The sequence below is a fragment of the Alexandromys fortis genome, unplaced genomic scaffold (assembly GCF_014885135.2).
Source record: "Alexandromys fortis isolate MF-2015 unplaced genomic scaffold, M_Fortis_MF-2015_v1.1 scaffold_107, whole genome shotgun sequence".
Classification (NCBI taxonomy): Eukaryota; Metazoa; Chordata; class Mammalia; order Rodentia; family Cricetidae; genus Alexandromys; species Alexandromys fortis.
Genome location: NW_026067987.1, coordinates 612079 through 627560, shown reverse-complemented (window position 1 = coordinate 627560; position 15482 = coordinate 612079). Strand labels below are relative to the sequence as shown.

General features: G+C 42.1%; 1 protein-coding gene across 1 annotated transcript in view; it reads right to left on the bottom strand.

Annotated features, from left to right (window-relative positions):
* The window catches only part of Txlnb (taxilin beta), a 39673-nt gene extending 24912 nt beyond the window's left edge, over positions 1–14761 (bottom strand). Inside the window, exons 1-3 of the mRNA XM_050159514.1 lie at positions 14656–14761; positions 11546–11988; positions 4671–4762 (exon numbers count right to left, since the gene is read on the bottom strand). Of these exons, the coding sequence (XP_050015471.1) occupies positions 4671–4762; positions 11546–11975 (522 nt within the window). The 5' untranslated portion in view covers positions 11976–11988; positions 14656–14761. The remainder of the gene's footprint in view (positions 1–4670; positions 4763–11545; positions 11989–14655) is intronic.
* Between the last annotated feature and the right edge of the window lie 721 nt (positions 14762–15482).

The following is a 15482-nucleotide window of genomic DNA, read 5'->3' as shown; positions in this document are numbered from 1 at the left end:
GCTATCCAACTCTGTCCCCAACCTCTCGTGACTACAGAAAAGACATCATGACCCTTGTTTCTGACCATCCAGATATACTTTATTCCCCTACTGTCCGTGTCGGGATGCTAAAATATGAATGTAGGGTTGCCAGATACAATACAGGATGCCTAAATAAACTGAAATTTCAGATAGCAAGGAATAATTTTAGTATAAGAATATACAGATCTTGAGTGGGCCATATTTTTACCAAAAATTGCTCATTCTCTAAAGTGTAAAGTTCTTTTATCTTTATTTGCTAAATCTGGCAACCTAATCATGAGATCTTAGTTCTAATGGAAGAAGCATGGGAATCAGCCTCCAGAAGCCACCAGAGAGAGACCAGTAGACTCTAGGAGTACCAGTGTCAGTCTGAACACTAGTGTGATCCATCACATACAAGCAGCAGACTTTGGACTAGAATTGCTCACTCTATTGGACTTGGGTTTCTTTTGTGCCTGGGTATTGCTTAAGCCAGGAAGGAACTTGTTATATTAATAGCCATATTGGCTGAGAGCAAAGAAAATCCCTGGGGAGTCTGTGGGTTCTTTTAGATGCCAGGTGTTCCTGGTACCTCACAGAGCCTGATGGAAATGGTGCACATTCCACGTGGATCTTAACCACATCTTAGTTTCCATATTTTAAAAGTCTTTATCCCCTCTGAGCTATTTGAAAATTGTTGCACTTTCTTCAATTCATATCTTGTTTTATTCTTTTTCTACTACCATGTTGAATAACCATTAAAAAACCCTCTTCAGATGAAGCCAAGAGTATGCACATTTGATATTTTAAGTTCATACCTATGAGCAATTTCTACTTTTTAGAAATTAATTTTGTAAAAAGTGAACCATGTTGCTAGAAATAATGATTTGTATTATCATCCTTCTTGAAAAGCCTGTGGTCCTACACTGTGTATTTCTCATGCTGAACTCTTGTTTATAAAATAGCTGTAGTCATTTCATTTTGTACCATAGTGATCAGAGAAGTTAAAATTTCCCATGATTATAGCAAGATTTTTCTTCCTTGAAACTGATGTATTGTTATTGCCATTATACATTAGAATTTAGTTTTGAGAGCTAAGTCATGTCAAAACTTTTTAATTCCATCATTGTTGACACAATGGGACATATTTTTATATTGTGCAAAATCCTCTGTATTATAGACTATTATGATACCACCAACCTGGGCCCCTCCATCTACTGTGTGACAGTAATGTATCTAATTGTGATATGCAGAAATATCTTCAGGCAGAGACACCTATTGCTCCTTGGTAGACAAGACTAAAGTGTGTGTGTGTGTGCGTGTGTGTGCGTGTGTGTGCGTCCTGAAGCAAATATATACTTTATGTGCTTTCTAAGTCAGAAGACAGATGATTTACCCTTTGCTTTATTTAATCTTTGACTGTGTTATGGGATCATGCACATTAAAACTTTAGCCAGATCTATTTTCCTTAGATTTATTAAAATGAAAGACACTGAACTTCCTGCACTTTTTAGTGTCTAGGTGATTTTTTTCCCAGATAGTTCAGACTTCTATGCTTTTATATGAACGCAGGGGCTTTTATGAATGAAAGTGAGTATAATTCATCCAAGTCAGCCTCAGCCCAGAACTGGGTATAGGTCATTAGTGCCATTGACTAAATTAAAATTGAATATATAGAAGTTGAGGTAATTTCCAGAAAATATTTTTCTAAGGCCATTTCTGAATATAGTCATTTAGTATGCTTACTTATTAATGAATTTGTCCTTATTTATTGATGAACACATGGCAGATAATATTACTGGCTTCAGTCTCTGTAAGCGTGAGTGAAGTAAAGTGGCAGCTTGCTTTGAAGAATTGGCGTTGACAATTTTCTCCATTTAAACCACTATATTTCAGACATTTTCTAGACTAATATGCTAATCAATGAGCAAGGAAATAAGCTTTTATCTTCGAGTAAATAATTAGAATTTTTCATGATTTTTTTTCCCTGAAAAGAAAATATAATTGGTCTCTTGGGTCAGTCTTTGAGAATTATCTTTTAGGTCTTAAAGTTTGTTATAGGGCATAAGACAAATGCTGTAAGGCTTGAACTGGCTTGTCTCTGTTGGGGTGGTCTGGTTAGAACAACAGGTAGGTACAGGGATTTCTGGGGACCAGGATAAATAGCCCTGGCTCTTGGAGAAATCTCCCTCAGACTGGAGAAGAACTGCTGTGCTAATGTAGCGTTGTAAACTGGTGTCGGGTGCCAGTCAGGAGTACTTCCTGGTCCTGCCAAGCATAGCATATGGTGCTAGAAAATGAACAGTAATGGCCTTGGTGTGTAGTAGTTTAGTTGAGGAGAGGATGGGCAGACAGTACTGAAAAACATAACAATGATAAAAAGTGAGAGACGTGTGGTGTACATGAGAGAATGCAGCCCAGATTTGGGGGAGAAAGATCTTTGGCTTCCAGCTTAAGTCATGCAAATTTAAATTGCTAATAGCCAATGTTAAATTGCTTTGTAAATTTCAACCCTTCTTTTGGCAAGCAACATGGCCATAAAACTGAAAAAACAAACATTCATCCTGTTTGATCTAACTAACTTTTTCTTAAAATCTTAATGGAGAAGGAACAAGTCTAATAAATGATGGCGTTCACTGTGGCAGTGTTTTTGGATGTGGGAGGACATTGTCTGCCACATGGGTGGATCAGCACATAGAGTCACTTAATGGATTATGACCCAACTTTAACAAAATGTGTATATGTAGACTGAACTACATGGGAAGGTACCCCGTGAGCCAAGAAAACGAAATATCAGCTTGTCCATACCGCATGACAGGAGTGACTCCATCACCGGCTGATGCATTCAACTGGAGAGCATCAGGCATAAAACAGAACTTGTGTTTAGATGGTGGATTGGAGATAGCATGTTGTGTCTTTGGAACTCTTACGCCATGGCGATGTGGTTGGTATGATTGAAAATAACTGAAAGTTAGGCCATCAGCTTGGCACTTGGGGGTTTAGAATTGTATTGTGTTGATGGCATCACTGATTCAGCATACCAGCATGTGTCAAGACAGAAGAAAGGAAAGAACACATAGCGATTACAGGACGAGAGTCATTGAAAGACAAACCATCAACAGGCACAGAGTTTGTGGACTCGATGCTTACTCAGTTTGGGAGGCCTCCTGGGATAGGGTGACAGGGGGAACATGCTACTAGTGGGAGGCCCCCACCTGGAGCATCCTTAGATGTAAAATACATCTACCCAGGGAGGGGAGGTGGTTCAACTCCTGCGGCGACAAAGTTCTGTACTGTGTAGAGCCTCATTTGTATGCTGCTGCTTCTCCAGAAGAGACAGGTCAGTGACTTTCTTAAAGAGTACTCAATAACAATGATAATAAGTTAAAAAGCAGCTTGCTGTCTCGTTTCTGGGAGTAAAGGAGGAGAGTGGTGTACAGACCTCAGATGGTACCATTTGGCTGCCCTACCCTGCTCATCACAGCAGGTGTCTGTGAGGCTTCCTTGATACCAGAGCACTGTCCTCACCAAGCCCTTCCCTTTTCTCCAAAGGCCAATTAAAGCGCAGAAGAGAAGATGACAACCTTTTGGGATTTGTGGATGGTTTGAAGCGGCTTCCTTTGCTCCCAGGACCCTGAGTACGGAGAGCGAGGAGTCGGTGGAGGACATGGAGCTGGACACTAAGCAACCCCATAGATGACCTTGTCTTTGTAGGGAAGGGAAAGAATGGGGAGCACTCTTCAGAAGAGAACTGAAGAAATGGCTCAGGCCAGACAAGAAAGCGCCATGAACTGTTAAGTGGCCTTAACTCTGCTCTGAACTTTCCCTTGTAGCCCTTGAGAAACGTGGTTATAGAATCTGAATGAAAGCTTAATATTCATCTATCTTTATAGAGACATGTAGTAGCATTTTATTTGCATTTTAATAAAGAAAGCTTGCCTGAAGATCAGAAAAGTAAAACAGCCACACTTGCCAGCCTTACAGACCAGGCAGGGGTGACACACGCCTTCAATCCCAGTAGCCACACTAGCTTGCCATAGAAACCAGGCCATAGTGGCTACTGGGATTCAAGGTGTGTATCATTCCTGCCTGGTCTGTAAGGCTGGCTAGTATGGCTGTTATACTTTTCTGATCTTCAGGCAAGCTTTATTTATTAAAATACAAATGAAATGCCACTACAGAGACAATATTTTTTTTCTTTGAAGTTGACAGGAGCTTTAAAATGTCTACAGATTTAAATGATCTCTACTCCCCTTTCTTGCCTGCCCCCCAAATGATGCACATAATTAAACAGAGACCATTACCTTCCCCTCCCCCCTTTTTTTGGATTTTCAAGACAGGATTTCTCTGTGTAACAGTCCTAGTTGTTCTGGAACTAGCTCTTGTAGACCAGGCTGGCTTCGAACTCACCCATCTGCCTGCCTCTGCCTCCTGAATGCTGGGAAAATAGGCCTCCTGCCTGACCTTCTTTTTCCTTTCTATTGTTACATCTCAGCTTTTCATTTTCCTTAAAAATACTTTCCTTCTAGAATTCTGAGAATCAGGTTTGGACTTGTTTGTGGTAACTAGCTGTGTTCTATAATGATGTCCATGAAAAGCTACGGTTTCCTTGTCTCAGCACTGACTAGAGCTGGGAGTTTCTGACAGAAAGAACAGATCAAAGCTCTTACCAACTCAGCATACTTCTTGAATAAAAAATCAAGCTTTTCTTCGGCTGTTTGCAGCTTGTTCAGATTTTGCATTAGCAAGTTAGCTTCTTTTCCTTGAAAAAAAAATGTAAAGAACCAGTGTTGACCTTGTAGTAGGATGATAGGAGTTGGTATTTCCCACTGATCACTTGCAAATTAGGATCAACCTTCTGCAAATTAGGACCAATCTCAGCCAAACCACTAACTTTCCTGAGCCTCCGATACAATTTTCCCTTCCTATAAGAAAGTATAACCCCTGCTTTTCAGAGTGAGGATTAGATCGTGTGATGCAGGGTCAAATTCATGGTAGAACTTCAATATATGTTTGTCAAAACAGTATTCCTCAAATTCCCCATTACTCCCCCTTATGTATCCTTAATATTTTAAAGGTAAGTGTGCAACAACACTGACTTTAGGAAATGATAAATTACCCATTTCCTATGTCAACTAATAAAAAGGAAACAGTAAAGCTAATTAGAGTTCCTGATGAAGAAGAAACAGCCAGTGTCAGTACATGATGTTGGGAACTTCGGTCCAAGCAGAGTCTGTTTAGCCTCTGTTGTCTTGGTCCGTCCCGTTGAACCAGTCCTTCCTGCTAAGCCTATTCATCAGGCTTGGGTGGGAATAACTCTAGCCATACTGCCTACCAGAGAATAAAAACCAACATATAAGGGGGAAAGAAGCAAACCTCAGAGATGTTTCACAGGGGTGTGTGTGTGTGTGTGTGTGTGTGTGTGTGTGTGTGTGTGTGTGTGCATGTGTGGTCTGTGACTTTAGTCTTCCCCTGCAGTCGTTTCTTCTACCCAGACCTTAATCTCTGCTGGCAGCTTCATTTTTTTTTCCTCCCCAGTTGGACATCAAGCTACATTTTAAAACTCATATGTTCCTGATTATTTAACAGAGAGATTTAGGCTCTCCCCTGCCTTCTTCCTTCTGTCTCCTTTAGCTTCGCCTCTCTGTGGTGCTAGTTAACCATCTGGCCAGTATCAGGAGGGATGTCTGGGATGCTTGGACCCGCATTTACTACTAATCACATTTTTGTAAGCCATCCTGCTGAGGCATAGGATTTTTCCCTTCCTCCCCTCTCTGCGACAGCCACTCGGTCTACTCACAGTAAAGGAGGTTAGGCCACCGAGGAGAGCCCATGTTTACTGATACAAACCTGCTGAAGAATGTGAGCAACTCTGCAAACTTTTCCCTAAGAACTGATATTCCCCCTGGGCTAGAATCCTTGTTTGCATCCTGGAGAATTAGGATGGCCTTCCAAAGAAAGGGTATGAGAACACATGTATACAAATATGTCCATTGTTTACTCACGACTCAATTCTAGTGGACACCTTATACTCTTATTCATTAAATATGGCAAGCTCACATGCGGTTACAAAATTTTAGGTCTAGAAGGATCTTCAAAGACATCCAGGCTAGCCAATTTAATTTTCTAGATGAAATATCAACGGCCCAGAAAACACCAACAATCCATGATTAGTCCTGGCCTTGCAAAGACTTTAATCCAAGGTGGCTTGCTCTAAGATTTCACTCGGAGTTTTGGTGGTAGAGAAATCTAGTGAAAAAGAGGAACGTCTTTAGAAGAAAATGACCTCATTCCTAATGTTCAGTCTCTCTTGGCTCAGGGAGTCAGTTCAGATCTGAGACTGGCCGAAGACAGGAGAGAAGGTGGCTGTGAGCGGGGCTGCACTCAGCCCCTGGCTCTCCAAAGCCCCTGGACATCATGCTGCCCTTTGCAGCTGCTGATCACTGATGCTTGCCCCTGCCGGGCATGGACTTCAGCTGCTCCTCTGGCAGCTTGGGTGATCTGCCCTGGTCAGACCATCATTTCACCCTTGGCTTCAGAGCCATGAATGTAGGCATGCGAAGGTGGCTCTCCTGGGCCATTTTTACCTACTAAAGGCAGGGAAATGCTCTGTTTCTCGGGTTAAGGCCAGAGCCCAGCATAGTGTTTGGTCCATGGCAAATGCTCAATAACACTAATAGTATAGCAAAATAAAGCCAGCCAGCAGACACAGGCATCAGATAAATCAAATGACATTGTCCTGATTAAGTAGAAGGTAAACCTTTCCCTTTACCTGGAGATTTAATGTGTGGGAACACTTCTCATGGTGAGCATTAACGTAGGGAGCAATTGAATATCTTATTGGAAGAGCAAAGGGTTTGTCTCTTTAGGTTATAATTTCTGTAGCTGTTCACAGAGCATTTTGTTGTACTTATTGTATAATCTTCATGTTAACTGTGACCACATTGCTCTAGTAATCTATCATTTTGTATAGATGTCTATCTATTATACACTTTCAAACATTGTTCCCAGCCTCAAAAGAAAATTCAAGTGACAAGAGAGAGGTGTGTGCAGAACCCATCAGAGATGTTCAATTTTAAACTTGCATGGGTTTTGTGGGACTAGAGTGCTGTGTAGAACACTCATAGAGGAGAGTAACAGACGTACTCAATCTCTAAGAGAGCTGTTATTGCATTTTCGTGGAAACAGAGCCATATGTTGACTTATTAGACAAGAGGAAAACCTCGTTTTACTCCAGGACCTTTTATCAGGTGGGCATCGTCTGCCTTCTCCTGAGTATACCATTCCGACGGAAGCCTCATTTCTTCCTGTAAAAGCAAAGGAAGGCATGCAACGGGCACATGACTACCGCAGTGCAAAATGCTCTTTGTTGGGACGCTGTATGGAAGCTGAAGCACCTGTGCACTGAGAACTGCGCTGCGGCTGTGGCATTTGGCTGTGACCGCTGGCACAGTTGTATTGGAGCGTGAAGGGGCTATTTTTACAAAAAGGACATTTATAAAAAAATCATTTTTGGTCAATCATTTGGAAAAGGAATGTAAAACCTTAACTTTTAGACAGTTGAAGCAGCTGTAGAAATGTGAGCTAGGCCTTTTCTCAATTACAGTGATACTCACTTATACTAAATGTCATGAGTGCTTGCCTAGATTTAACGTATCCCTAAACTTATGTTTTTCCTCTTCCAATGGGTTTTCTTTATTTTTGGTGGAGGGGATAAAATTTGTTCTTGTGTACTGGCTTGTACAATTCTGTATTTCCTTCTTGTCCATCTATTATGGATGAGTGTGTCCTCTTTCAATGTTACACCCAGAGCCACATTTTAATGTTATTTTTGCCCTCCTATTAATACAACTAAAAAATCAGTGAGTGTTAGAGAATTTCTAAACATTAATAGAGATCTCTTCAGGAAAGTACACATCTAGCTAGGAGACCTAAGTTTTAGAACCGTACTTCCATCAACCAGTTGAGCAACTTTATGACCTCAGTTTCCCTGAATATCAAATTAAATTAATGAGTTGACTAAATGGATTCTGAACCTAGTCTTTAGGGTTTGGTGACTCCACAAATGACATAGGTTTTGCCATTTATCTTCTGGTATAAATAGCAACGAAGGCCAAACGACAGCATTGTTTGAACCATTTTGTCATCCTAGGACTTTGAACGTTGATCTGCATTTTAAATTAGTACCCTTACCCCCACTGTCACCTCTCATAGTAACAGTGTTTGATTGCTGAGCTGGGTTTTAATCCCCAATCAATTTTGGCAGATCTACTCTGCCTGTGTTTTCCAGTCGCACCATCTTCCCTTACGTTGACATTTTGTGCCTCTGGAATTTTAGTGACCGCGTCGGAGTTGCACCGGGAACTTCACGCTTCCACTCACTCAGAGAACAGACCTGGATTTCTCATGGGGTCATCTGGTGACATGCTCACACTACTACCAATCATGGTAAAGTTCAGAGAGAGTAATAAGGTGTTACATGCACACTGGCTCCTGTGCTCAGAAGACAGAGTCGTTTCACTCGAGACTTGCTTTCTGGAGCCCTGACTCTGTTTCTCCAACTCCTCTCTCTACTCAATTCTGACCCAAGTTTCTCTGTGAACCAGCTCATCCATCTCTGAGTCCCACCCATTCCTCTTCTCCTTGAATTCCACTGGGCTCTCATCTTTCCCTCAAGAACATTCAGAATTCATAACAAAGCTATGGTTGTTTGGTTGTTGTCCTCTCAGATTATATATAAACCAACCAGAAATGGATCAGACCATCTGGTGTGTGTGTGCGTGCGTGTGCGTGTGCGTGTGCGTGTGTGTGTGTGTGTGTGTGTCTTCTATGGAAGATGAGGAGAAGTAAATGAGTATCTGAAGATGTTACAGTACAGAATTAACAGTGTCCTGCTTATGGGTTTTCCAGTGTGCATATTGAAACTTACCTGTAGAGGGTGAAGGTGAATGAAATATTCCACAGCAAACCTGTTTCTCTGGCATTATTTAGGATTATTACTCAGAGAAATGACCACCTTCTGCAGTCACGGGGATGCCTCTGAGAAGTTTTCTTTTATAAAAAAAGACAGTTACAAGTGTCTACTTTGGTAAATGGCAGATGCAGATAAAGTCTTATCTTGTCTGGCAACCTCCTTCTGCCCAGGGGAGGTTTTTTTTTTTTTTTTTTTTCCCAGGAAGAAGCCCACAGCCAGAAGTTTATTACTTGAAGGTTGGAAAAAACAGTTTCTGAGGCCAGAGCCCTCTTTTCTCCCACAACCTGCTTCCTGCCGAGTTGTCATGGTGCCCTGGGCTGGCTTTATGCACACCAGTTCTGAACTGCTGTGCACGGCAGAGTTTTGGCAGGTTCTGAATTTGATTTAGACACACAGCGAAGTGTGTAGACAATATTGCAGCGCCACGTAATTAACCAGTAGCCACTCGCAGGCAGCTAAGTAGGAAGTCGTGGTTTTGTGTGTAGGCTTGTCTGAAAATGCTGTTATCACTAGGAGCATGGCCGAGACTGTACTGTGTGCAGGAGAATATGTTAATGATGCAGAGTAGGAGAGCACAGAGAGGCCGTCAGCCCACACACGCTGAGAGTTGGCCTCGGATGCACAAACAGAAACTCTAGCCAGATACACTGGGCTGGAGTTTGCTAATTTGTAGAGAGTGGCATGGAAAAAAAAAAAAGGTGTAATTTTTTTTCTCACACTTAAAAACTGTCCTAATTATTTGGTGATTATAAGTATTATACAGGCTTATAAAATAATTCATGGGAGAGAATGTAGACGCTCCCACTGGTGGTCTTTAATTCTCCCTTATTTTCTTCATATTTTGCCCCTTCGTATAGCAGACACACATAAATCCCTGTACAAATGGTTTAGGATGATATGCACAACGGTTCAGGAACAATCTGGGTCCTTAGTGTGACAGCGCCAAGAGGCACATCCCCGATGACCTGTGAAAAAATTGCTCTTGAACACGGAAGGACATTAGAATGATCCCCAGTGTTCTAGAATGATTCCGTCTTGCATTTTTGGAATATGAAAATATATTAAATGTTGTTGTGATGTTTATTGTGTGTATGGGGGGTCAGGTGTATTACTGGAAGGTATCATTTAACCCTTGCGGAAACCCTTTTCATGGTGAGTTTTATGTACACAGTGGCTCCCTACTCAAGTGTCGAATACTGGGGGTTTACAGCTAGAACTCTGTTACTGGAGTGTGTGGCGTGTGACCGAAGTGCTGACCCAGTGCCCTTGGTATTTCACTCTATCGTGATGTACAAATGAATGAGATGTGCCTGCTACTCTTGAGAACCCACCCACAGAGACAGTCACTGGTGGGGACAGACTGAGGGAGTTTCCTCTGTACAAGAATGTGTTTTCAGCCATAGCTACAAAGTTAGCCTTCTTTCCCTTCATCCACAGTTATTGTTGGTGCTACCAATCTCTCATGCTCTTCAAACACATTTCACCTCTGCCTGTTTCTGCTGCACAACAGTTCACGTGCATGCTTTTCTCTCTGTACCGAGAGAATCTTAACCAAATCATCTCGGTCTGTGCCCCCAGCATAGTGCGTCATAACCAGGTAGTAAATAGTCATGAGACTAACGAATGGCTGAGCGCAGGTAAGTGTCTTCTGCTATTCTTGGCAAAAGTAACCATATTTTTTGTGATCTATGCTTAATCAAAAATATTTTATCATAAGTGATCTAATTGACAATTATTTTATCAACAAACATCCCTATTTATTATATTTTGCTTATTTACTAGGTTTGCTTTAAATTTTCCATCCATTTATTCATCCTTATAGTAAGTATCTATTGAGCCTTTCATATGTCATCTCCCATCTTATAGCACAGGCATCCAGTGATGCTCGAAACACATACACACATTGTTCTTAAGACTGAAAAAAAATTCACCTAGGAATTAGCTACATTAACCAAATACTGTCCCCCAAAATGTATAATTCACGATGCTGGTTAGTACTGTGAAAAGAAGACACGTGGTACAGTGCAGACCCGAAGAAGTTAGAGCTTTAGAACTGCACTAAGGAACTGCCTGTTGGTTATGAGCTGAGTGGTAAGTAGGGGTTCTATGCTCCAAACGCTCTGGAAGGGTGGCTATGCGAAGTGGACAGAAGTTTCTAAATAGAATGTGCACAGGCCTTTGGAGAAGGGAACAGGGAAGTTCAAAGATAGAAGTTCAAAATAGAATGGCTGTAGTAGTGGTGGGGTCAGGACAGAATGATAAAGAAAGAGATGCTGGGGATACTGTGAAATGAGGGGAAGCTTAAACTGCTTAGGGCTAGACCAGTTTAAGGGACTAAAAATGTCTTAAGAATTTTCAATTTCTAAGAGCAATGTGAAGCCATGTGGGTAGAGTAGATAGGCATCATGGTAAACTTTTACTTTAGTTTTATTTAAAGGAATGGGCTAGGGACAAACACTGCCCCCAAAGAGGGTATTCTATGAATCCAAATTTATTAGATATAGATCTTAGTGAAGTTAAAGCAAATGGAATAAGTAGGAGAAAAGCCATGTATTAGAAGATAATACTTGCCTAATCCTTTTAGGACCTTCTTTTCCAGCTTTTGCTCTTTATTGCTGGCAGGCTCCTTGGCTGTGGCTGCCTCTTCAGAAGCAGTGGGTTCCCTGTCTGCCCCTTCAGTGGTTTCTTCGTAGTCCCCATCCTCATTGTCCAGTGCCTCTGTGTTTTCGGGCTGCTCCTTAGTTTCCAGGGTGCCCTCTTTCCCCGTGGGACTGGCAGCAGACCCATACATGCTTATGATGTCTTCCAGTTGTTGGTTCAACTCTTCCGAGATGTCGTGGGTTCCCTTCTCAGGGTGGACACTTGTCTCCTCGGGTGCTCCGAGTGACATTGAGGGCTGCTGGCCAGCTTGCTTTTCCAGGCCATTTTGATTGAGTGATGAGCTGTCTCCTGCAGGTTTTGGCTCTTCAGCTGAGAGCTGCTTAGGGTGATTAGTCTCCATATGGGAGTGGTATCTGGTGGGGAGCACAGTTAGGTTTTATGTAATGAACCCACTTACAGATTAATGATAAAGGTATCTCTCAGATAGGTACCAACTAATTTTAGTATCTATCGTGGAAAAAATGAACTTTAATATACCACTGACACTAAAAATCAAGTCACGTTACTGCCATATTTTGAGTGTAATCTTCACATTTTAGGAGTATTTCTAATTGCTGAAATCATCTGAGTTAACTCATGGTATTGTTTTTTGTAAGGATATATTTGTTAATTTGAATCAAGATTTTCATGTGTAGACTTTACAGTCCTCAGAAGTATAGACATTCTCTATAAAAGTGTGTGTGTGTGTGTATAGCACATAGGCATTCTCTTTCAAAGCTAAAATATTTACTACAAGAACCATTGTGTTTACTTAAAATCATTCATACTAGTCATATTCCTAAGCTATTCTTAATCTTTAAGTACAAATTTAATTTGCATACTTTAATATGAATACATTATTAGGTAAAAAATCACTTTTCTTGTATTTTCCTGATAATGAGCACCATGCAATTATCAAGGAGCAAAAACATTTTTTTGAGCTTCAGACTAGCATTATTTTTTAATTAAAATAGGGAATGAGGGATTATATAAATAAGCCAATACTATGGAAGAATGCTGGTGCTTATAAGTATTTTGATGTGTATATATGTGCATGAGTGTGGTGCATACATACACACGTGTGTGCACAGGTGGAGGACAGAGGAGGGTGTCAGGTGTCCTGCCATACCATTCTCTACCCTCTTCCTTTGAGACAGTGTCTCTCACTGAACCCGGCACTGGGCCCGCGACAGGTGCATCTGCCTACATCTGGGTTTTTACATGGTTGTTAGGGTCTGAACCCAAATCCTTGTGCTTGTAGGGTAAGTACTCTTACCCACTAAGCCATCTCTCCAACCCACTTTTAATACTAGTTCCTTAAATTTCTATACTATTCTACTCCTAAAATTGACTTTATTCTAGAAGAAAAGAGATTACAGTTTTCTAAGTCATAAAGTTTTAGGAAATGGTAAGAATTTTAAGAAAAAAAACAATGTATAATAAACAGAAAGATCAACTAGAGAAATAATTCAAATACAAAGTGGGTTCAAACCAGGCGTAGTGGGCTATGGCTGTTATCCTACATGGAGGAAGATCAGACATTCAAGACCATCCTCAGCTGTATAGTGAGTCCCAGGCCTGCCTCAGGCCTGTCCTCCTCCTCCTCCTCCTCCTCCTCCTCCTCCTCCTCCTCCTTCTCCTCCTCCTCCTCCTCCTCCCCCCCCCCCAGAGCAGCAACAACAACACCCAGATAGAATACAGATTCTGGGAAATATGGAGCAATATAATACATTGCAATAAAGAACCCAGGCTTTGCTCTTACCACTTCGAGGGGTGTATAGATTTGGCTTAGGTTTTTTTTTTTTTTTAAATTCTGGTACATTTTGTTTGCAAATAGAATTTAATGGCGATGCTGCTAATTTGCAGCCCCAAAATATGGCAAAACCCTCAGGCCTCGCAGGTTTTGCTGTCTTGGCATGACAGTGAAAACAAAGGCATGCTCTTCTCCAAACGGCCCAGCTTCCTTGTCCCATTTTTAGGGTAGTAGGTGTCAGGATGCTTGAATGCCAAGAGTGGCAAAGCCAGCGTGCAGACACTGCCACCCACCTGTGGTGCTCACCCAGCCTTCGCTGACTTGGACGGAAGTTCACTAGCTTTCCGTCGTCGTCAACTTCTTATCACATAATGTGGGACCGTCTCCGCCATGCCGGGCAGTTTGTATCCTGACCTCTCCTTTCTATCCTCCTATCTATATATAACTCCTGCCTCTCCCAAGCGCAGAGAAAGCCGCGTGGCACCTGCTGTCCAGCCTGAAGTTATTTTAGGCTCTTCTAAAATGAGCCTGACATTTACCCTCGTCCCTGCAGTCAAGAGAACAGTAGTGACTAAGTCAGACTGAGCACAGGGAACATTCGCTGGTGTGAACCCGTTCGTGAGCTTGTACGTGGAGGGGAGATTATTGTTGGATGACATCTAAAGTCAAGTCAACGTCAAGGCAGCTATTTCAAACAGTCCCTAGGCATTTTCCTGTGAGTAGGCTTCGTGAAAGCGTTTGCGTGGTCCATTACCCATCGGTTGTTCTTTTGTTATACTTAGGTCCCTGGATAGTTTTTTAAATTCCTGTTCTATGTTGATTGGTGTGTGTGTGTGTGTGTGTGTGTGTGTGTGTGTAGCACTGAGAATCAATTCCAGGACCTCAACTGCTCAACTATTGTGTTATATCCCCAAACCCCAACTTTCTTTTCAGAGTAACCTTCCCCACCCCAGGACAGTTTAGTGACTAAACACAGTTCCAGAGCAAATTAGTAAGAAGGAAAAACAAGTACAAATAAGACCAAAGAGCTTTAAATGATCCCTTTTATATAGCAATTTGTTTTCTAGCTAAGAAATCTGTCTTTTACTAGCTTTATTGGCTCTAGGGCCCTCCCTGTGAGGAGGAATGTTTCCCCTGTCCTAGGCCCCTTACAGCTGCTCACACACACCATCCCTTCCTGATCCACAAGTTGTCTTTAGAAGTTGAACAATGGCAAACCCTTCCACCGTTCTCTACAAACTACAGGCTGCACCTGGCAGGGCTTTGGGGGAGTGTTTGCCACACTTACCAGAAGGAAGGGAGCTAAGCAGGAAGAGAAAAGAGAGGAAAAAAGTGGCAGAGAGTCAGGGCAGCGGCAGCAGGAGCAGGCAGCGGGGCTGTGCTCTTACAGGGAGCAAGACACTGCACACACACACACACACACACACACACACACACACACACACGCCCACAAAAGGAGGGGGTGGGGAAGGGAACATCCCATGACGCAGCAAGACAGAAGTCCGCCCACGCTTCAGTGGGCATCACCAGGGAAATATCCTTTCAAAGAAAAGCAGCTGGCGGACTGTGACCTTCTCCCTGGCCAGTCCTCTTGAAAATCCAAGCCTAGATGAGTGGCCTCCTGGTGCGGTTTCCCACCACTGTTTCTTTCGGATAAACTGGGGTTTGTTTGTTTGTTTTGTTTCTTGGTTTATCTCCAGTGTGGTTTATGATTCAGTCCCTGTCCCGTGGGCTGGACTTCTTTTAAGAATCACTGAAGATGAAATGCGGCCCAGCACCGAAAGATGCTTTTTTGCTGTTACTATTGCTTTTGCAAAGTTTGAAACACACATTTGGCTGGCTGTTTTGGAACTGTGATTCGGGTAGACTTCACAAGTGTGTCTAACACTGTTATTTCCATGAGCCCACTCACCCTAAAAACACCTTGCTCAGGCCTGGAGGCAGAGGTAGGTGGTTCTCTGTGAGTTCAAGGCTATCCTGAACAGCCAGAGGTATGTAGTACTATCCTGTCTAAAAGAAACAAGCCTTCCTCCTAACTCACAGCCATTCCCAGGTTTCTCGAATTTTCTGGAGAATGTATTCCCATGCTTTACCAAAGCAGATATTTTTTTTTCT